Source organism: Bos taurus, chromosome 7 (genome assembly GCF_002263795.3).
Source record: "Bos taurus isolate L1 Dominette 01449 registration number 42190680 breed Hereford chromosome 7, ARS-UCD2.0, whole genome shotgun sequence".
In the NCBI taxonomy this organism is placed as follows: Eukaryota; Metazoa; Chordata; class Mammalia; order Artiodactyla; family Bovidae; genus Bos; species Bos taurus.
The window spans coordinates 60,772,572-60,793,376 of NC_037334.1; the positions used below are offsets into that span (position 1 = coordinate 60,772,572).

Sequence of the window (20,805 nt, forward strand, 5' to 3'; positions counted from 1 at the left end):
GAGCCTGGCAGGCTATAGTCCATGAGGTTGCAAAGAGTCGGACACGACTGAGCGACTAACACTTAAATGGTATAAATGAATGTAGTTTTTGTAATAACCCATCTCAGTGTTGAACTCTGGGTGATGGAAAATCTTCCTCCACATTGATTGAAATCTACCTCCCACCCAGTTTTGGCTTCAGAGCCACAAGGAGTAAAAACAGTCTTGCTTTACAAAAGACAGCCTTTACTTTTCATCGCCTTGCTCGGCAAGGGGGTATGGGGAGTGCTGTCTCAGAAGATGCAGGTACAGCCCACGGCGATGGTCTCCATGACTGCGCGCTGGCGGCAGGGCCCGGGGCGTGGCGGCGGCGGGCAGAGGCGGCGCCGCACAGGCACCTGGCTGAACACGGGCACGCTCACCATGCTGCGGTCCTCCTGCATGGTGAAGGGGTTCACGCAGCCCAGACACAAGCACTGCGCCTCCGGCAGGTCTGCAGGAACGCGGCTGGGGTCATGGTTGATGCTGTGGGAACGCGGGAGAGAGCACAGGGCAGAAAGAAGGAAGATTGCAGGAAGGACAAACCGACACCCATCACCACGCCCCTGCCTTTCCTGGCCCAGGTTTCCACTGCACAGCAAGCATGTGCCATGTGGAGGACAGGCAGTGAACCTGTGGGCCTGCAGCGTCGGCATTGCCCGGGAGCCTGTTAGAAATTCAGAACCTCCCCCTACCCTAGACCTCCTGAATCAGTGCCTACATACTCATAAGATCCCCAAGAAGGTCAAGGGCACAGCAAAGTAGAAGCCCTGCTTCAGAGGGTCTTTACAGACCCTTTCAGTTGCCACATTCCAGGTATGGGAGCCACTAGCAACATGGGGCTGTTCGAGCTTAAAAGAATCAAAACTAGCTCCTCAGTGACACTAGCCACGTTCTAAGCGCCCAGGAGCCACGTGAGGCTAGTGGCTACCACATTGGGCTTTACACTGTCACAGAAAGTCCTATGAACATACTGTTCTAGAGTCTCAAGATATAAATCATGTGGCTAAAAATCTTTGGCCTGGGTTCGTGAGTGAGGACCCCTCAGGGTCAGTCCTTTTCTTTATTATTTAATCAACACATATACACGTGGCCCCTTCTGTGTGGCAGGTGCTATGCAGGGAAGTGGAGCTACAACCAAGGTAAGATACCACTGCTGTCCCCGAGGGGCAGCGGGTCTTGATACCCAAGCCCAGCAGTGTATCTTAACCATGTGGAGATGTAGAAATTGCCACTTGCTGGGCCTCATCCCTGGAGATTTTGATTGGATGGGGCGTGAGAATCCTTAGATGATTCTGATACAGGCACCGGGATGGTCCCATCTAGGTGAGGGATGGATGTGCACACAGCCAACTCAGCACGGCCTGAAGGTGCTGTAACCAGCGGTGTGTACAAGGCACTGCGAGCTGGAGGACATGGCATTAGGGGAAGGCCTTTCAGGCCCTTCCCTGGAGACTTGGAGAGCACAACATCAGAGCCCGGCATAGATGTCTCATTTCTTAACAAGTCAGCGGAGTAGATACGACTGTCACCTCTACATATAGTTGAGGAATCTGAGGCTCAGAGAGGCTAAGTAACTTGCCCAAAGCCACACAGCCAGTAAAAGGCAAAGCCAGGATGCACACCTAAGCCTCTGAATCCAAGGTCTTCACTCTTGACAGGGAGAGTGGGCAGGGCATCCCCGCCAGCCCCCAACACAAAGCTTTCCCATGGCTGCCTGGCCTGGCCTACCTGTAGCCCCAGGGTGACAGACTCCTCTTGTTGGACAGCCACAGCTGCAGGTTGACCTCGCACTTCCTCCTGGCCGGCTCGGAGCTGTTCCTCAGCTGCGCCACCATTTCCGCCAGGTTTCTCTCATATTCCTCCATGCGGGCATAGGGCTTTGCCCGGGACACCAGGTCCAGTGGCAACTGGTGAGGCCCAGGGGCCAGGGTCCCAGGCCGCCCTGGCCCCTTTCTCTTGCCTTTGGGGTTCCTGGGCTGGCCCAGCCCCAGGAAGATGGAGATGGTGAGAAGGAACAGCTGGGAAGGAAGGCCACAGGTCAAAGGTGGGAGAGACAGGTCACTGCCTAGGCCAAGACTCAGGGCACAAGGAAAGAGGAGGGAAGAAGAAAGGCCCCTAGGGGAGCCACCTGTCAAGCCCTGGCCTGGTCCCACCAGCCCACCACACTTGTATTGATACATGTGCATGCCGCATTCATCACTAAATCCTGTTGCACCTCTTAAAAACCTCCCCACCCATCCACTTCTCTACCTGCACCAACCTGTCACTTTCCTGGATAGCTCAGCAGCCTCCTACCTGGTACTCCATATCTCCCCATCTCCCCCTGGCTCCTTCCGATCAGTTCTCCACACCTGCCCAATGATAGGTTGGAATGCCAACCTACTAACATCACCTCCCCAGGCCAGACCTCTGCTGTGTTCTCCCTCCTCAAATCACACCTGGTTTCCTCTTGCACCCATGCTTCAGCCTCAGGCCTTCTCTCGAACCTTCCTCTTCTCGCACAAGGACTTCGCACAGGCTGCTTCCTACAGTCACCCCACATGTCTTGGCTCCAGTGTCACTTCCTTAGGGAGCCCTCTGTGGACCTTCTTGAGCTCTCAGCACCCCATGCCTCCTTCATGACTACTGTCTTCCAGTGTACGTGTGATCCTTTCACAAGTCAGGCCCCCACTAAGCACAGGCTCCGTGAGAGCCAGCACTCTATCCGTTTCCACATACTGCCTTGTCCCCCATGTCTGCACAGTACTGGGCATTAGGTATTCAGTGAACATTTGCTGAGTGAATGAATGCCTGCCACCAGCCCTGCCCGTCTGCAGCCTGCAGTCTGGCAAGGAAAGCAGATGGTGAAGAAGAAACAAGCACCTAAGCCTCGCTAGCAGCAGGGTGAGGATGGGGCCACACAGCGTGTGGTCAGAGACACACAGGGATACCCGCTTAGCCTGGTGGCAGTGGGGTGGTCTTGCAAAGCCTTTTTGGGGAAGGGGGCAAGTCTGGTGAGGTTTGAAGAATAAGACAGAGGCAGATGTGCGCAGAGGGAGCCTAAACATGGTGTAGAGGTGGGGGAGGGAACCGTGTGAGAGGAACTTTCAGTGGCTTAAAACTTTGCTGAAAGGAAACAGTGGGGCTGAAATAGAGTGGACAGGAGGTGAGGGCAGGAGATGAAGTTGGTGATGTGTGCCGTTCACGGCCAAAGACCCCTGATGAACTCCATGACACTGGTTCTCCACTCCTCCACGCCCCAACCATCTGCCTTCCCGACCCCTTGTCCCCCCCCACCCGCTGCTGTCCACTCCTCCCTGCACAACAAGCAGCATCAGGAAAGCCTCTCATTCACCTGGGAGAGGACCTGGGTGCCCAGCAGAATGCAGACTCCACAGGAAGCTGGGAGAGGACGGCCAGGACTCGGGTGGGAGTCAGGGCTGGTCAGAAGGGAGAAGCCTCCAGAGGGGACTTCATCTCCTCCCTGAGCCTACCTGCCCTGTACCCCTCACCCCGCCACCCGCATGGCCCATGCTGATCTCTCCTGCCTACCCAGCCAGTCTTGACCCTTGCAAACAAGTTTCAGCAGAGCCCCTCTTGGTAGAACCATTTCTTGGCACCAAATCCATGACAGATTCAAGTCACTGGTACAGAAAGACATCTCCCTAACAATAGGCTTTCTCATCTGAGCTGCTCACATGGCATTCTTAAACCCTGGCTCTCCACTCAGAGAAATTCAGAAGAGAACCCATCTCCCTCCATCCCTTTATAGACGGGAAACAGAGAAACAGAAGGACCTGCCCAAGGTCACACAGCCTGGATCTCAGGACAGAGAGATTCTGGAAAAACCCCGATAACTGAGATTGCCAAGATCTCCTCAGTTGCCTTTGGCCTGAAAGGGCCTTGGTGTAGTGAGGCTGCACCCAGCTCAGGAGCCGGAGCCGCTGGCCATGGCTGCAGGCTCTGAGACCAGTCTCTGTTTCTCTCTCGTCCTGGGGGACAGGACAGAGGGAGAACTCGCCTCTGCAGATTCCAAGCCAAACAGAGGTGGCCATTAATCAATGGAGAAGAAGTAAAAAAAACACTCAGGCCCTAAAAAGGAGTGGGGGTGGGGTGGGGAATCGCCACGTACCAGGTTATGCGGCCAGTCCATCCTGCAAGCCAGGCGATCAGCCTGCAGCTGCTGCCCGCCTGGAACCCCAGATGCCTCCGCCACGAGAATGGCAGCAACAGGACTCAGCGCAGCAATTATAGCTCGTCAGGGGGTTGCCGGGGGAGTGGGTGGGTGGGCTCGTCATCGCCTGGGAACCTTGGGCTCCCAGCTGGCGGGCCTGGCGCAGTGGCAGGCGGTGAGGGGCGTGGGGGCAAGCCAGGAGCCGGGCTGAGGTGCCCAGGGGCTGTTGACTGAGGGACAATGCCCTGTGTGTCTGGTGGGGCTCTGGCGGGTGGCACCTCCGCCTGTGGCCTGCGGCCGGCCGCCCAGCCAGCACCCACAGGGCTACCTAAGACAATCAGCTTCGTTAGTTTGGGGGATGGCAAGGGGGCGAGGGTGGAGGAGGGACAGGCTGTCCGTTGGTCAGGACAGCAAATGTCCTTGGAGCACGCTGGCCAGGAGCAGGACACAGGCCCCATCTCCCAGGGAGACAGCCTCAGGCACCCCGGCCTCAGCCAGCCCCAGGTGAGCTCAGAGGCCCTCGGCACCCCCATAGCTCCCAGGCAGGGAAACTGAGGCCAGAGTGAAGAAGGGACTTGTCTAGGATTATACAGTGAGTGAGGGATGCCAAAGCCGGGATTCATACCTGGTCTCCAGGCAGGGCTTTATCCACCCCCCATGTTGCTTTTCTTGGCATATTTTCTGCACAGTTCAAGCTTGCTGTGAACATGTTTCTGAATCTGTGTGCTCTCACGAGGGCCAAGTCCATGAGGTCCGTGAGGACTTGATGGCTGGTTGTCCCAGCCTTCTGGATGCAATGCTCCCCCTCATGTAGAGAAGGTCTCCACTCCAAGGGCCTGTCTCTGCGTGGCTGCTTGTGACTTCCATCCTCTCTCAGCCTCAGTTTCCTTCTCTGTAAAATGGGAGCCGTGCCCAAGAATCAGTGGTGGCCTGGCCCATTTCTCCTGGAAATCTTTCTGAGTCTCATTTTCCCTGTGTCTAGAACAACCTCTAGGGGTTGTTACTAGGAGTAAGGGAAATAAGCCACATTCAACAGCTGACACAGTGCCTGGCATGTAGCATGTGCTCAATAAACATAGATGTTTATTATGAAGACTATCACTGTACAATAACAGTGTAATTGTTCTTGGGAACATTCAGTTCAGTTCAGTCGCTCAGTCGTGTCCGACTCTTTGCGACCCCATGAATCACAGCACGCCAGGCCTCCCTGTCCATCACCAACTCCCGGAGTTTACTCAAACTCATGTCCATCGAGTCAGTGATGCCATCCAGCCATCTCATCCTCTGTCATCCCCTTCTCCTCCTGCCCTCAATCCCTCCCAGCATCAGAGTCTTTTCCAATGAGTCAACTCTTCACATGAAGTGGCCGAAGTATTGGAGTTTCAGCTTTAGCATCAGTCCTTCCAATGAACACCCAGGACTGATCTCCTTTAGAATGGACCAGTTGGATATCCTTCAATCCAAGGGACTCTCAAGAGTCTTCTCCAGCACCATAGTTCAAAAGCATCAATTCTTGCTGTTCTATTTAGCATTAGAGCAAGCACAGTTCTCATGGCCCAGCCAACTCTCCTTTCTACCTCTTTGGGCCCACCCTCCTGGCTGAGAGCTTTGGACCTCATGGGCTCTGGCCAAAATTTCATGAGCTTAGGTAACCCCAGGGTCCTCTTGTCTAAGAATCATGTGCTGGATGTACCTGGTCTGGGTCTCTCCCCTCAAGTGAGCAGCCCAGCTGAATGTGAGCAAGCAAGCTCCCCTGAGGAGGAGGTGAAGGGGCTGTGAAGAGCACAGGGGAGGAACACAGACAGCACGCTCCAGGACTACACCGTCCTATTGGGGCCACTCGTGGCCATTTACAGGAATCGCCAAGGGGAAGAACGCAGGGTGCAAGGCGCTCCTGAATGTCACAAGATTAATCTGTCCGGGGCAGGTTTCCACAGCATAACTGAGAAGCTGGCTGAGGCTCGAGCTCATGAGAGATACCACCATATTTGGTCAAATACTAGACAGGGCTCTATTCTATCACTGGAAACTCCAGAGGGAGGGGGACTCTGAAAATACCTCCTCAAGCAACAAAGGCCCCCAGTCCCATCCCAGGCTGCCCCAGCCCCAACACCACTGTCCTTTGGACGTGTGAAACAGCCAGCATGAGGCGGCAAAGGATGGGGGCAAGCTGATTGTAACCTATGCAGCCTTCTTGCTGCCCTTCTGCTGCTGCTGGTGGTGGGGTCCCACAGATATGCAGCTGGGGGGGCCCTCCCTGCATCCACAGAAATGGAGAAATTAAAAGATGGGGATTGGGCTACAAGGGGGTTCCTCAGCTTCTCAGGACCCCTGAAACCACCACACTCTTCTTGCCTGCCAGCAACACACACTGCGGGCTTTCATCTCCCAAAGACAGGGCTTGGCTGCCTCAGCTTCCAACTTCGCAGATTCCAGGGTCCCGGCCCCAGAGTTCTAATGAGGCAGTCCCAGGAATCTGCACCTTACCAAGGCCCCAGTCAGGGAACTACAGGGCTCCTCACCCATCACCTGCCCCACAGGGAGACCAAGGCCCAGGGAGGGACAGGCCTTACCCAAGCTCACACAGCATTTTGGTGCACAGCTGAGTAAGGCTGGTTCGAGCACAATTTATTCTCCTAATTCTTAAGCAGGGGGCCTGGATTCAATCCCTGTTCAGGGAACTAGATCCCCCATGCTGCAACTAAGAGTTCACACGCTACAACTAGAGATCCCACATGCCACAACTAAGACCTGATGCAGGCAAATAAATACATTCAAATACTTTTTAAAAAGACAGAGAACCGAGAAGCCAGGCCAGTCCTTCTGGTGGCCCCAGAGAGGGGAGGGGGATCTGTGGATACTTAAGCAGGTACAGTGAGGAGTCAAGGATGGACTCAGTCACCATCATTGGGTTTCCCATTCCTGGGCCAGCTCAAGCCAGGAAGCAGGCCCGTTCTTCCAACTTTGGTTTCTAGAAACCACTGAGAGGTCATCAGACCTAAAGGATATCCTGAGGATGAACCCTGGCTGATCCCTGAGGGACCTTACCCTGCAGGTCAGAGCCAAGCCTGAAGGAGGCATGATAACAGAGACCCCACAGGGACCCCTTAGGTCTTTTCTCACAGTCAGTGATCAATACAGGGGAATGAGGGAAGGGCTACATGGGCTGGAGAGCAAGGGGCAGGAAATGGTCGTGCTCAGAGCTACCAGGTCCCTCGGAGGCCGCCCAGCTAGAAGCGTTCTGTACTCACCGCCAGGTGGCACCACCAGAAAGCCAGATGTCCCCGAGGAGCAGGCACACCCTGGCAGAACTTTCACGCCAGCCACTCCTTTTCCCTGGATGAAAACAAGGGAACCAGGTAAGTAAAAGTCTTGTGCCTGCCATGGCCGCCAGAGCAACCCTAGCGTTGATGAGGACCAGTGCCCGGGACACCTTCCAGATCAGAGCAGGAACTGCATGACATACAACCAGCCAGGAGTGAGGGGGCAGGGGCCAGGTGGTGGCTTCTGTCTGCTGTGTGAGTGGCTGCCTTTACTTGGAGCACCTACCATGTGTTAGGCCCTAGGCCTCTGGCACCAGGACAACGTAATCTTCAGGAAAACAATAAGTAATAATAGCTGCTGCTTAATTCTACTTACTTAGACTACCTGCATGCATGCACGCTCAGCCGCTCAGTCGCGCCCAACTCTTGCAACCCCACAGACAGTAGCCCATCAGGCTCTTCGGTCCATGGGATTTCCCAAGCAAGAATACTGGAGTGGGTTGCCATTTCTTCCTCCACTTAGACCACCTAGTACAGTGATAAGTCTTTCATGTGCATTGTGGTTGTCTGTTTTTTAATCTTTTGGCCACACTGCTCAACATATGGGATCTTAGTCTGCCGACCAGGGATTGAACCCGCGCTTTCTGCATTGGAAGCATGGAGTCTTAACCACTGGACCGCCAGGGAAGTACCACATGCACTGCTTTATTAAATCCTTCCAACCACCCTGTGGTGAAGTCTTAATTTGATCCTGAATCTACTGATGGGGAAACTGAGGCTCAGAGAGCCCAAAGTCACAGAGGATTCAAAGCAGATTTGATTCCTATGCATGCTGTTTCCTGGTGTGCAGGAAGGAGAGGGACATCACAGTCAGCAAGGAGGCAGGAGTGTCCAAATGGTCAGCTGGTCACTGAGGAGGGTCTATGCTTGCCTCAGCCACACCTTGACATCATCAAACCAGATCGTGCATGTTGGGGTGGTCACTGAACCCAAGACCAAACACAGTCCTCATAGGGATCTAAGAGTTCCCAGGCTATGGGTCTGGCGCCCAGCAATATTCCTGGCTCATAGCAGGCATTCACTAAATACCTGATGCATTCAATCCAAACAGCTATATATATGTGACACAGGGTGGTAATGCTGGGGTGGAGCATGGGAGGCCAGAGCAGCGGGGAACCAGAGGAGGAGATGCAGCCCAGGAGATCAGAGTTCAGAGGTTGACAGACCTGAGTTTTAATTCTGCCTCTGCCACTTCAGAGCTGTGTGACCTCAGGGAAGTTACTTGACATCTCTGAACTTAGTTTCTCATGCACAGTAGAGATAATAGTAACTTGGCTCTCAGTGGATGGTTGTGGGGACCAAACGAGATAATGCATGTTATAGCCCTTAGCAGAGCACCTGACAAAAGCAAGCCCTTAATCAGTGGCAGCTGCAGTTGTCACTGTGATTATTAAAACAAGTTTTGACTTGGGCCTTCCAAAGAATGCTTCTGGGGACCTCCCCGGTGGTCCAGTGGCTAAGACTTCGCCCTCCCAATGCAGGGGGCCCAGGTTTGATTCCTGGCCAGGGAACTAGATCCCACATGCTGCAACTAAGACCTGGTGCAGCTAAATGCATAATTTTTTTCTAAAAAAGGTTGCTACCTAGGATGTTCCTGGGTAGGAAGGGCATCGTGATAGGGGGACAAGGATAGAACCAGCAGAAGAATGCAGAGGTCCCTGTTCCCTGAGGGCCCACCCTGGAGCCTCGGCTGAGCCAGGAAGGCCTGTGGGATTCAGTGTAGAGATTTGCCCAAGTGGACCCAGTAAGGTCAGGGGAGGCAGGAGGAGACGAGCAGGCGCCTCTGCTGCAAGATGGAGGGGGCTGTGGCCAAGAGGGCGCATCCTCCACTGGAGGTCTTGGCTCTCCTGCCGAGCTGCCCACCCCATCCCCCACCCTCTCGGGGTAGGAGTTCTTCTCCCAGGCCCATATTTGCACAAATGCCTCCCTCACTGCTCGCTTCAGGGCCCCAGCCAAGAGGCACTATTTTAAGCTCCCTGGACGGGAACGCTGTTGGTGGGAACAGACCCAGCCAGAAAGCTCCCAGTTCTCAAAAAAGGGCAAGGCCTGGGTGAATGGGCGGCCACTGGGATATGCAGAAGGCCCACCACGTCCACATGACCCTCTGCCCAGGCCAGGAGCCAATGCCTCCGTTTCCAGGGGCAGTCAAGGAAACGTGAGTGGAGGCAGGGTAGGATTCTAAGAGTGGGCTTGTGCTCTGGTACTGGGTGGCCAAGGCCACTCTTCCACCCAGGATCCAGCCTTGAAAATGTCAAGTTTGTGTTTCTGGGTTGCAGATTGACACTGGGGAATATCTTGTGTTAGCCCTTACTAGTGTAAGAGCTCCTTTTAAAGCATCTTTGCTGGACACCCCAGTGTAGGGCAATCATTTGTCTCTGAGATTGCACATCCCACTTTTCAGAGCTTTAGTTGTTGAAAATAACAGCGATAAAGGTTTTGCCTTTCATTATACTTCAGTCTCCTCCTATCACGCAATAGGGTGTAGTGGTAATTGCAGACTTCAGAAATGGTGCTTGAACACTTGCTTGCCACGTCCATTTTTTTCTCTAACTTCATTGAGCCTCAGTTGCCTCATAGGGTTGTTAAAATGGCTTTATCATAAAAATTATGATTTGCCCAGCATACAATAGATACATAAGATTTGGCTAGTTTGGGTTGCTTTTATAGTAATGTGATTAGTTTGTGTGTGACTGTGTTTGTTGTATGGGTGTTTTTGTGATATGTGTGCTATTTTTGCTTTCTGATCAGGAAGAACCAGAATAGGTTAATATTTAAAGCACAGACTTTGAACTATAGCAACTGCATCCCAGCCCCACCACAAAACAGCTGAGTCACCTCAGGCAAGTAACTTAACTCTTCTGAGCCTGTGTCCTCCTTGAGGGGAGGGAAAATTAATGGGAAAACGAACCTAAAGCACCCGGCACAGTGTGGGCTCAGTGAATGGCCATGCTACACATTATTCTGAGCTGTGCTCAATCAGGTCACACCAAACAATTCTAGAAGCACTTTCTTCTAGAACTTTTCAGCTGCCAGAGTGCCAGTAATAGCATGGACTGCCCTGGGAAAGAGTGAGCTCCCCATTAGCCGAGGTGTTTTAGTGGAGGCCAGAAGACCAGCTGTGAGGGAAATTCAAGAAAAACAGGGACTTGGGCTCTTTGAGCTTTATAAGTTCTCTTCCAACCCAGAGAGGATGAGTCTGACGTCTGAGGCCTCAGGCCTCCATGCGGGGCCATCCTGCCTGCCACTACTTGCCCAGACAGAGACAGGAAGGAGCCCAAGGGGGCCTGTGAAGGATGTGGGATAAACAGCCTGTCCTCAGGGCAGATGGAGGCGCCGGGCCCCCTGCCCACCAGCATATCCTCCCCTCAGTCCCAGGGGATGTTTATACTCTGGTCAGAGTTTACAGGACGTCTGGACTTACAAAATCCAGAGTTCTGATTTCCTCCCCGCCAACTGTCAGCCCCTCCTCTTGCTGGGTGGGTCTGCACCTATTTTGGGTGGGAAGCCCCATCCTCCAGGGGAAGCAGGAAAAGGGTGAGAAATGTTCTCTTCAGTCTCCCAGAGCCTGGACCCCAGAGGCGGAGGGAGCTTGTGTTGTGGGCGATGAGCAGAGAAGGCAGTGGTGTCTCACAGCTGCTAATGGGAGAGGAGTCCTGGGAGGGAGAGGCAGGGGGAGGGGGGCACTTCCCTTGCAGCTTGGGTTCAAAGACCTGCTCCCCCCAACACAGCTAATAGTGGATGGTATTCACCAAAGTCTGACTTACATATTGGCTTCAGCTACTGGCTCAGATGGTGCTGTTTTTGTTGCCCAGGTTTTGGAGTATTGGAGTATACCTGTATGCCCACAAATTTGTGGATGAGGTCTTGCCTGTGAGGGTTTCGTTTCAATATTGATTTGAAGAGTCATCAGGCGGAAGCTTCTTGCAGGCCTTGGACACACCTTATTCATTTGTGCTTCTCAAGTGCCTGACTCCGGAGTCTGGGCCCCGCTGTGACCACGGCAGGATCTGCTGAGAAAAGAGAGAAACCCTAAGGCTACTCACTATGCAGCATTTGGGGGACAGGCAGAGACTCCAAGATCCATCACCTTCACTCTTCAGCAAGGAGCACTGATGGCCACAGCCAAGGCTTCTGTCCCCACCCTGCCTCCCTAGACCAGAAAACAGCCTGCAAAACTTGCAGGCTCTTAGAGCTGCAGTGAACTCAACCCAGGCCTCTCAACAGAAGCTCGTCCCTGTGGTCTGAGCCTCTTGGGAGACAATATTGAGAAGATGCACCAAGTGGGGGTTTGCATATCTTGTCTGGGAGGCTCTGTAAGTTTCTAGGAGCTGTGACCTTCAAGGTAGGAGCAAGGAAGAGCCTTAAGAAGTCTTGAGAAGGGTTTGTTCCCTTCATTTAACACATATATACTGAGCACCAACTATGTACCAGGCATTGTTCTAGGCACTGGGTGTACAGCAGTGAACAGTTAAAACATTTCCTGAGCTCATATTCTTTTAGAGGATGGTAGAGGTAACAGTATCAACATTTTAGGACAAGCCTGTGACTTAGGGTCTTGCTGGGCCCCTCTCTTCTCAGTCCCCTGTACCTCTTGTATCCGTGGGAACTCCTGCATCTCCTGGGAAGCCCATGACCTCAGCCCTCAGGGCATGTGGAGGAAGGTACAATGTCTCCAGAATGTGAAATCTTGCCAAATTTCCATTGGAAGGTCAGTTCTCATAAATACTGTATTTGTGGGGAAAGAGGAAGAAGTGCCTAGCGTGGAATCTATTTCCAAAGTCTGGTTCCCAGGAAAGAAGCCCCATCCATTCTTCTGCTGTTAGAAGATAGCGCCAAGCTTTCTGACCCTGGGAGCCGGAGGTGGTCCAGGCCTAGCACCCAGGCAGATGCTGCAAGCAGTTGGCTAGTGGTAACAGTGATACCCCTCTCAACTGGTCACACTCTACAGTTTACAAAGCACATTTACATCTGGGGCTTTATTTATTCCTGGCATCAATCCTATGTAAATGTAAGATTTTCACAGGAGCTCTCATAAGTAGGCAGAACAGGGAGAATTCAGATTTTTCCCTAAGATCTCTGCTTAATTACCCTACTGTGCTATCTGAAATGCTCATTTCCAAGTTAACACAGATGACTGAAAACACCAGAAACTAGACTTCTACATTTAACAGGAGGTTATACATTAAAAGAATAAAAAGAAAAAAAAAAAAAGATTTTCACAGGAGTTGAAACTGAGGCCCAGGGAAGGGAAATAACCTGCCCATGTTCATATAGTAGGTAAAAGGGTGGCAGAGCTTGAGATGAAAGGCCGGGCTCCCAAAGCCGCTTTTGACCCCCACCCAACCCTAACGTTTGCCCGTTAGGGAATGAGCACTGTATGTAGGCTGTGGTTAGAAGTAGGCACCCTGTCATTAGGCAGTGCACACAGAGCACCAAAAGCCATCCAGGTCATTTCTGACACAGCCTGGCTATGCTCTACGGACAAACCTACGTTCGAGGGAAATGTGTCTGAAGAGAGGGCTCGGTGCCCAAGGGATATGTTTTCTGAGTCAGCGCTGGAAAGAGTTCAAAGGTCAGGCTAACCGTGATCTCCATCCATCCTACCCCCCACCTCCACATCATGTGCTCTTGGAAAAAACTGGTTTTGGCTCTTCAGTCAAGGAGTCACATAACTATGTCCATAATTTTTTGTCTTCCATATTGGGATTCCTTTGCATTCTATCTTATTATCTCAACCACAGAGCCAGCTCTGACCCTGTCATTCCAGAATCACTTACGAATCTTGTTTTTAGACCATTTCTTAGAATCACAGGCTCAAGGGGACCTTGCACGTCATTTTGCTGGCGTCTCAGTGATACTCCTATCAGACGTTCCCAGTTTCTTATTAGTCTCTACTTCTTTTAAAAATGTCTATCTCCCCCTTTCTTCCATCTGCTGATGACAAATTTGCTCTTGAGAATACAAAGAATAAAGCTGATCCCTCTCTCTGTAACAAGTAGTATCAGTCAGGATGGGCCAAGTCGTGCTGCAGTAACAAGTAATCCTCTTGGAGGCTTGGCCCAGGAAAGGCGCCTTTCTCATCTACACGTCCTATGTAGGCTGCCTGAGTGGGCTCTGCTCATCAGAATCACTCAGCAACACAGTGTGGTGGAAGTTTCATCATGATACTTGCTTCCACAAGCACCATAATTGGATCAAAAGTATACAGGCAGTGGATTTACAAAGATCAATGACAGGTTCTGGAGTCTTGGCTCCAACCACTTATTTTCTTCAAGCAAATTATTTCATCTCTTCAAGGTTCTGTCTCTTATCTATAAAGTGAGGATCATGAGAAAGTACCTATCTCGCAGATTTGCTATGAGATTAACTGAGAGGATGGATGTAAACCCTTGGCCCAGAGTCTGGTTAATAGAAAGAACTCAATAAATGTCAGTTATATACAATGTTACCATGGAATTATGTTAACTGAATAGTGCCTACCAGCTCCAGACAGAACAGTGGTTCTTTCCACTATTCCTCATGTTGACCAGTTTGAATTCCTTTGAAGAGTTTTTTTTATGATGCAAGTCATTTTCACACTATTTTTAATGTACTTTATCTCATGAGAGAGGCCCTTAAGGGTTCAAAGCTGAGGCACAAAAGGATACATCCATGTGTCTTTCCAACCCCAACCAATTTATCCAGTTCAAGGTACATTACCAAGTCCTTTTGATGAATCCAGAGAAGAGAAGTAAAATCTGGAGAATTCTTTCTTGAGTTACAACCCTGTGGTAGAGAAACACAGCAATCAAACTATAGAATGTCAGTGTGACAAGAGACTTTTAAAACAAGAAGGTCTCATCATGACCTCTCTTTTACAGAAGGGTAAACACAAGTCCAGAGAGGGAAGGGGACTGACACAGCAGTTCAGTGTCATAGCTGAGACCAGAACGCACTTCCTTCAATCCCAGCCTTAGGGCTTTCCACACATCACATAAGGGAACAACATTCTCTACCACTGGGCAAGGAGTGGGGCAGATATCTCGGAATTATAGCTTGTCCTCATTTCACAGAGTTGTGCTCTGATGGAGTTGTAAAGTTAAGAACTTTATAAACATTACCTTATTAAGGCTTCTTGGAAACCCAAAGTCACAGCTCCTCTGGGTCATGGGACATGCGTTGAGCATCCAGTGAACAAACAAAGGGTAACGTTACATTTTTCACTTCGTTTAGGAAACCTGGCTTCTAATTATAGGATTTGTTTAATAATCCCCGGTGGTTTACAAAGGCTTGGAGTCAGCCTGCAGTCCTGAGGGCTGCTGAGGAGTGTCAGATGTGGAGACACGGGCAGGGTGAGGGTAGGGAGCAGGGAGGGGGCCTCTGTGGCAAAGGGGAGAGATGGATAAGCAAAGTCAACTTAAGCCGAGGCCTGGAGGGGACTATTAAAGTAATTTCACCTAATCCCACCAACCATGTTGCTCCCATCTGGAAATTATCTCCAATAAGTGCCCTCTGTTACCATAACCCTTTCATACAGGGGCAGTGAACCTGAACTTGCTCTGTGGCAAGCAGGTGAAACAATGAGCACACTGCTCTTGGCTTCTACAAAAAACTGACCCCTTTCATTAGCAGTCATGATTAGTGCCCTTCTCCTTGGGGAAACATGGACTAAGAGTTGGTTTGATCTCCATGGTTATTTAAACAAATATATTTTAAGTAAGTTATTTTCAAAAATAAATCTTTACAAATTTTGTAAAGTACTACATACTAATATATTCTATCTTCTTAACACACAAAAAAGAAATTAGATAGAAATAAAAATATAAGTCCTTATATTATAATAACTGTATATATAATAGAATATAGAATATAACTAAACCCCTTTAGTTAAATTCATCACCTCAGTGCAAATCAGGAAAAAAAAATCAAAAACAGAAAACTACAATGAAGTAAGACAAAATCACCCAAATTCCCATATTCTTGCAAACATCTAACAGTGTATTTTCACACACATGTGCAACCATACACACACTCACATGTGTCACAGGCAGTTCCTTTGCACCATTCAGGTTGTGGTTACTGTGGCCCAATTGCTCCTCAGACTTTAAATGTTCAAGGCCTCATATGCCAGTAAGCCCACAAAGCAAAGCACAATGCAGCCATTCTCCCAGAGGCTCTTACCACCATTCTCTTACACACCCTGCTGCTGCTACTGCTGCTAAGTTGCTTCCGTCGTGTACGACTCTGTGTAAACCCATAGATGGCAGCCCACCAGGTTCCCCCATCCCTGGGATTCTCCAGGCAAGAACACTGGAGTGTGTTGCCACTTCCTTCTCCAATCCAGTGGTCCCCTAACCCTTACAGGTGTCTTGGGGGTATAGACAGTCATGAGCCCCACCTGGTGCTATATCAATGTGTCGACCATGATAGAAGGATATGACTGTCCAAGCAGAAGCTGCTCCTGGTAAGTTGCATCCAGAACTGTGGGTCAAGTTCACAATCCCCAAAGGGCCTACAGAGTTGAAAGCTAATATTCTCCCTAGACCAGGGAAGGGCTCCAAGCCAACTGCCTAGGGCCCTTCAACAGGGCAAATCTGTCCCATTTTCCAACAGCATTCATATGCCAGAGAGTCACAGAAATTTCAAAGGACTGTACCACACCATTGCCCCTCCCCTACAGCCGCTCCCTCCCCAGTTATCAGCACAAAAGATTTGTTAGGTCCCTCTCTCCCTGCCTTTCCCAGAAATACTCCCTTTGGGCAGTTCATAATGACCCTCTGTCCTGGTCTGTGGACTAAGGCAAGTCGAAACACAAACCTAACCTCCAGGAGGGCATCTTGCTACATCCACACTTACTCCTCCACACAGATACGTCATTTATTTTGTTATGGTAAAAATATGCACAACATAAAACTGAACATTTTAACTTTTTAAGTGTACAATTAAACAGCATTAAGTACATTCACAGTGTTGTGCAATTATCACCACTATCCATTTCCAGAGCGTTTTCATCATCCCAAACAGGAACTCTACAGCCATTAAACATTAACTCCCCATCTTCTTCCCCCCAGGCCTGGCAACCACTATTCTTTCTGTCTCTATGACTTTGTCTCCTAGATACCTTATATAAGTGGAATCATACAGTATTCATCCTTTTTGTATCTGATTTATTTCACTTAGCATAATGTTGTCAAAGGTCACCCACGCTGTTGCATGTACCATAATTTTGCTCCTTTCTATGGCTGAATAACATTACATTGTATGCATGAACCACATTTTGTTTATTCACTTATCCATTTATGGACACTTCAGCTGTGTTCACATTTTGGTTATTGTGACTAATGCTGCTACAGAGGTCAGTGAACAAGTGTCTAAGTATCTATGGGTTTTGGTGGTGGTGATAATTATTATTATTATCATAGCCATCCATCCTGAAGAGTGTGAAGTGGTATCTCATTGCAGTTTGGCAAACACATCATTTTACTTAAATGGTATTATTCCATATATCTTCTTCTATACTATGATCTTTAGCCTCAGTAATATGTTGTGGGCCGCTATCTATAAAATATTTTTGAGGGACTTCCCTGGTGGTCCAGTGGCTAAGACTCCATATTCCTAATCAGGAACTAGATCCCACATGCCGCAACTAAGAGTTTGCATGCCATAACTAAAGATTACACATGCCACAGTGAAGATCCCACGGCCACAGCTGAGACCAGGCACAGTCAAATAAGTAAGTGAAATAAATATTTTAAAATACATGTATTTTTTAAAAATTGGTTTGATGACAATTATAAGCAGTTCTTCACTAATTGTTTATTACCTCTCAGAATCAAACTCGGTCAATGAAACAAAAGTTGTATGCTCATCACAGAAACATACGAGCTTGATTTTCAATGTTCGAAAACATGTTTCCCAAATGCTCACCTCTGAGCTCTGCCTTTGGGCCAAATTAGCATCAAATAAGGGCTAGGGGTCAGGGACAGGTTGGGGTGAGAACATGAGGTGTGAGATAAAGCTCACAGGATCTAAGGGCTGGAAGGGACTTGTCAAGCTGTCGTTCAGTCTGTTAGCTGTCCTGGTAAAGTGATGAGTTCTCTGACCCATCAATTTATCAAGATACCCCATTAGTACATCTCTTCCTTGAGTAAATCCACTGACTCAAAAAGTCCTTCCTGGGACTTCCCTGGCAGTCCAGTGGTTAAAGCTCTGTGCTCTGGGGGTGAAGGTTCAATCCCTGGTTGGGAACTAAAATCCCACATGCCCCCGCCAAAAAAAGTCTTTGGGAGGGATTGGGGGCAGGAGGAGAAGGGGACGACAGAGGATGAGATGGCTGGATGGCATCACTGACTCAATGGACGTGAGTCTGAGTGAACTCTGGGAGTTGGTGATGGACAGGGAGGCCTGGCATGCTGCGGTTCATGGGGTCGCAAAGAGTCGGACACGACTGAGCGACTGAACTGAACTGATGTAGGTCTAAACCCCATCTTCCTTCAGGTTCAACTGCACCAGTTCAACCTCTTCTTTGATCACCAATAGAGGTGGAGTAGCTTTGCTCCATTCCCGAATCTCCTGGTCTCCAGGCCCCTCCGCCTCCCACTAGGGATTACCTTGCCCCTGACAGCACACACCCTCTGAGGACAGGGAACTCACCAGACACTCTCATTCTTAGCCCCTAACAAGAAGCTGCCCTCACCTCCCCAGATGCCTCACTCTGGCCTCCTCACAAAGCCAGAGTCTCTGCTTCCCCTGGGAAGGGAGGGGTTTCATGGCTGCCTCGCCACAGTGTGGAGAGAAAAGCCACATCACACAATGGTTAATAGACATAAGGCACTAATAACTCCCAAGAGAGGGCATGAGAGCAAGCAGAAATGGTTTCCAAAATGTTTGAGACAGATCTGGGGAGACTGTATCACAAACGGCTGCCATTTAGTTAGTCTCTTGAGATATTATGGCTCCGGGACACCTCCTCTCCTAGGATCTGCCTCCAGGTCATTTCAAATACTTGCTCTGACCTCTAGTCAAAGACTTCCTGATAAAGGAAACTTGGCTCACAAGGGTGGCCGACTCATGCTTGGCCAAGCACAGAGTTCGTGAGTATTCAAATAGTGGGTCTCTCCGTGACTTACACTGATTATTTTTCTGTTTTCTTCTCCGTCTTGATGTAATATCCTGATGTGACAGTAGCAGAAGTAACAGAAGCATAAATTAAGTTTCACAGCTTCCAAAGTGGACATTCCATAATTTTGATGGCTCCATCGGGCTGGCTTTATCTTTTCCCTGGGGTCCTCTGGTGGTGCTTTGGATTGTCAGACGAAACACTGAGCAGGGTAGAGGGTGGGGGTGACAAGCCTTCGTCGCCACAGTCTTACACCCCAGGGGCACACGTGTGAATGGCATCCATCTTCTTGGCTCAGGAAGGAAGCAGATGACATGAATAGCAAGCCTGCTATGTGTCAGGTGTGGGGTAGATACCTGGCATTTACTGAGCACTTATTCTGGAGCCCCACAGGACTGACCCCTTCATAAGCACTGTCTGGCTTCATCTTCACAGCAACCCTGGGAGGTGAGGGCTGCTTCTGGCTCCATTTTACAGAGGAGGAAAGTGGGGGTCACAGATGTTAAACACAGTTCCCATCCCCACCCGCTGTGGGAAGCAGCAGAGGCAGTGCTCCAGACTTGGCCCATCCCCTAGGACTGCACCCCACCTGACCCTCACGGCAACACCAAAAGGCAGGCCCTGTGCTCCCCACTTCACAGAGCAGCAGCTAAACAACTGCACCCAGACCTCACAGCCAAGAAACTGCGAAGGGAGGAACAAACACAAGCTCCCGAGAAGAGATTTCTTTCCTCAGAAGGAACGAAGTCGGGGTGAAGACCCTCTTACTAGACCAGGAGCCTCTTAAGACCAGGTACAGTGTAGGGCTCAGCATGCCACACCCCTGGGGCCACCTAGCTGCCCCACGCAAGACAGCCTGAGGGAATTCTAGAGGTAATCCTGCCCCAAGAAAGGGAAGGGGAGGGCAGCAGCCCCGTGTGGGCCAGGGGTCCAGGGGACCATGAATGAGAGTCTGAATGAAGGTGACTGGGGTCCAGCCAGCCTCACCACAGAAAGGAAGCTCTGAGCAACAAGGCCACTGGGAGGAGCCCTCCACCGGCCTCAGCTCCACAGACATCTCGCTCCTCTGCCCACGGCTGCTGGCTCCACAGACATCTTCTGGCGGTCCCTCGCCCGCACTGCAGGAGGCCTGGGGACTCACCCTCCCCAGGGGAGTCGTGCTCTCTGGGAAGAGCCAGATGAAAAGCAACTACTTTAGTAGATACATACGAAATAGGCACAGCCCTGGAAGGCAGCAAGCAGAGGCAGCGATGGAGACTAACACTATGGCCAGACAAGGCTTCTCCCAGAGGTGACTTCTGAGGCCAGAAGCAGGAGGAGGAGCCAGCCATAGGAAGATTAGGGAGAGAGCACTTTTGTCAGAGAGGACTGCAATGCAAAGGCACTGAGGCATGAAAAATGTTAAGGACTGTCTAAGAGCCTCTGATGGCCAGAGTATAATGATAAAGGGCGAAGGACAGGCATTTCTCTAGGCTAGGACTTCAGGGGAAGGAGAGCCCTAGAGGCAGGTCCTCAGACTCCCTCTCCTGCCGGTCGCAGGCCCCGTGTGTGACCAGGGCAGGCCCTACCCTTCTGGGGCGCCAGCCTTCTTTGCACAATGATGCGATTGGCCCCCCAGCGTCCCAACTTTCTAGAGAGAGGATTTACTTCCTCGGGGTCACCTATCCCCTGCCATTCCCACCACCCTCTGGACCCCAGGAGTCAGGACGGGTATCTTCCCTGCCAGAGATTCTCAGAAAAAAATCTCAGCACTCCCACTCCAGCCTTGGGACACAGGGGCCAGGGGAGAGGGAGGAAATTCTCACACATAGCTTGCTCCCAGGGAGTTTGCTCATGTTCCCAGGCTGACAACTGGCAACCCTCAGAACTCTGGCCCCTACCCCCTTCCTCCTCCTCCTCTCCCTGCCTCCCGCTCTCCCCCCAGCCCCCCTTCTCCAGCTTAATGACTTCCACATGGGCCTCTGGCAGCTGGAGCCAAGCCTCCCAGCATTGTCTGAAATCTCCAAATTTAGAAGAAATATGAAAATTGTCAACCACTCCTTCCTTAGGGGGTAAAAGCAACATTCGGCACCGGGGGCAGGTCAAGGCGAGGCAGTCACGTGGCAGGCGCCTGGGCCAATGGGGGCCCCGGAGAGGACTCAGCACCCGCCTCGCCCCAACACCGGGCTCGCCTCTTCAGCTCATATAAGGTAAAAGGCAGAGGGGTCTTT

At 50.8% G+C, this 20,805-nt stretch overlaps 1 protein-coding gene across 4 annotated transcripts; it reads right to left on the reverse strand.

Annotated features, from left to right (window-relative positions):
• Nucleotides 1-204: 204 nt before the first annotated feature.
• Nucleotides 205-20,791, reverse strand: IL17B (interleukin 17B). Of its 4 annotated transcripts, none has more exons than XM_005209568.5 (7): nt 18,606-20,791; nt 14,197-14,262; nt 11,332-11,504; nt 7,426-7,510; nt 4,800-5,066; nt 1,750-2,039; nt 205-504 (listed from the first exon to the last, which is right to left on the reverse strand). In XM_005209568.5, exons 5-7 carry the CDS (start codon nt 4,920-4,922, stop codon nt 273-275), a joined length of 645 nt encoding a protein of 214 aa, XP_005209625.1. In that variant the 5' UTR covers nt 4,923-5,066; nt 7,426-7,510; nt 11,332-11,504; nt 14,197-14,262; nt 18,606-20,791; the 3' UTR covers nt 205-272. The 4 variants fall into 4 exon arrangements, with proteins under 4 accessions (XP_005209625.1, XP_059743956.1, XP_059743957.1 ...); XM_059887973.1 differs by having other exon boundaries at nt 11,262-11,504; XM_059887974.1 differs by having other exon boundaries at nt 7,426-11,507.
• Nucleotides 20,792-20,805: the final 14 nt, after the last annotated feature.

Coding starts and splice junctions, on each gene's coding strand:
- IL17B (XM_005209568.5), bottom strand. CDS start 4,922: ATGGACTTGGCCCTCGTGAGAGCACACAGATTCAGAAACATGTTCACA. Junction 2,040..4,799: donor AAGCCCTGCCTGGAGACCAG/GTATGAATCCCG, acceptor CTTCCTTCCCAG/CTGTTCCTTCTCACCATCTC. Junction 505..1,749: donor CTGTCACCCTGGGGCTACAG/GTAGGCCAGGCC, acceptor GCGTTCCCACAG/CATCAACCATGACCCCAGCC.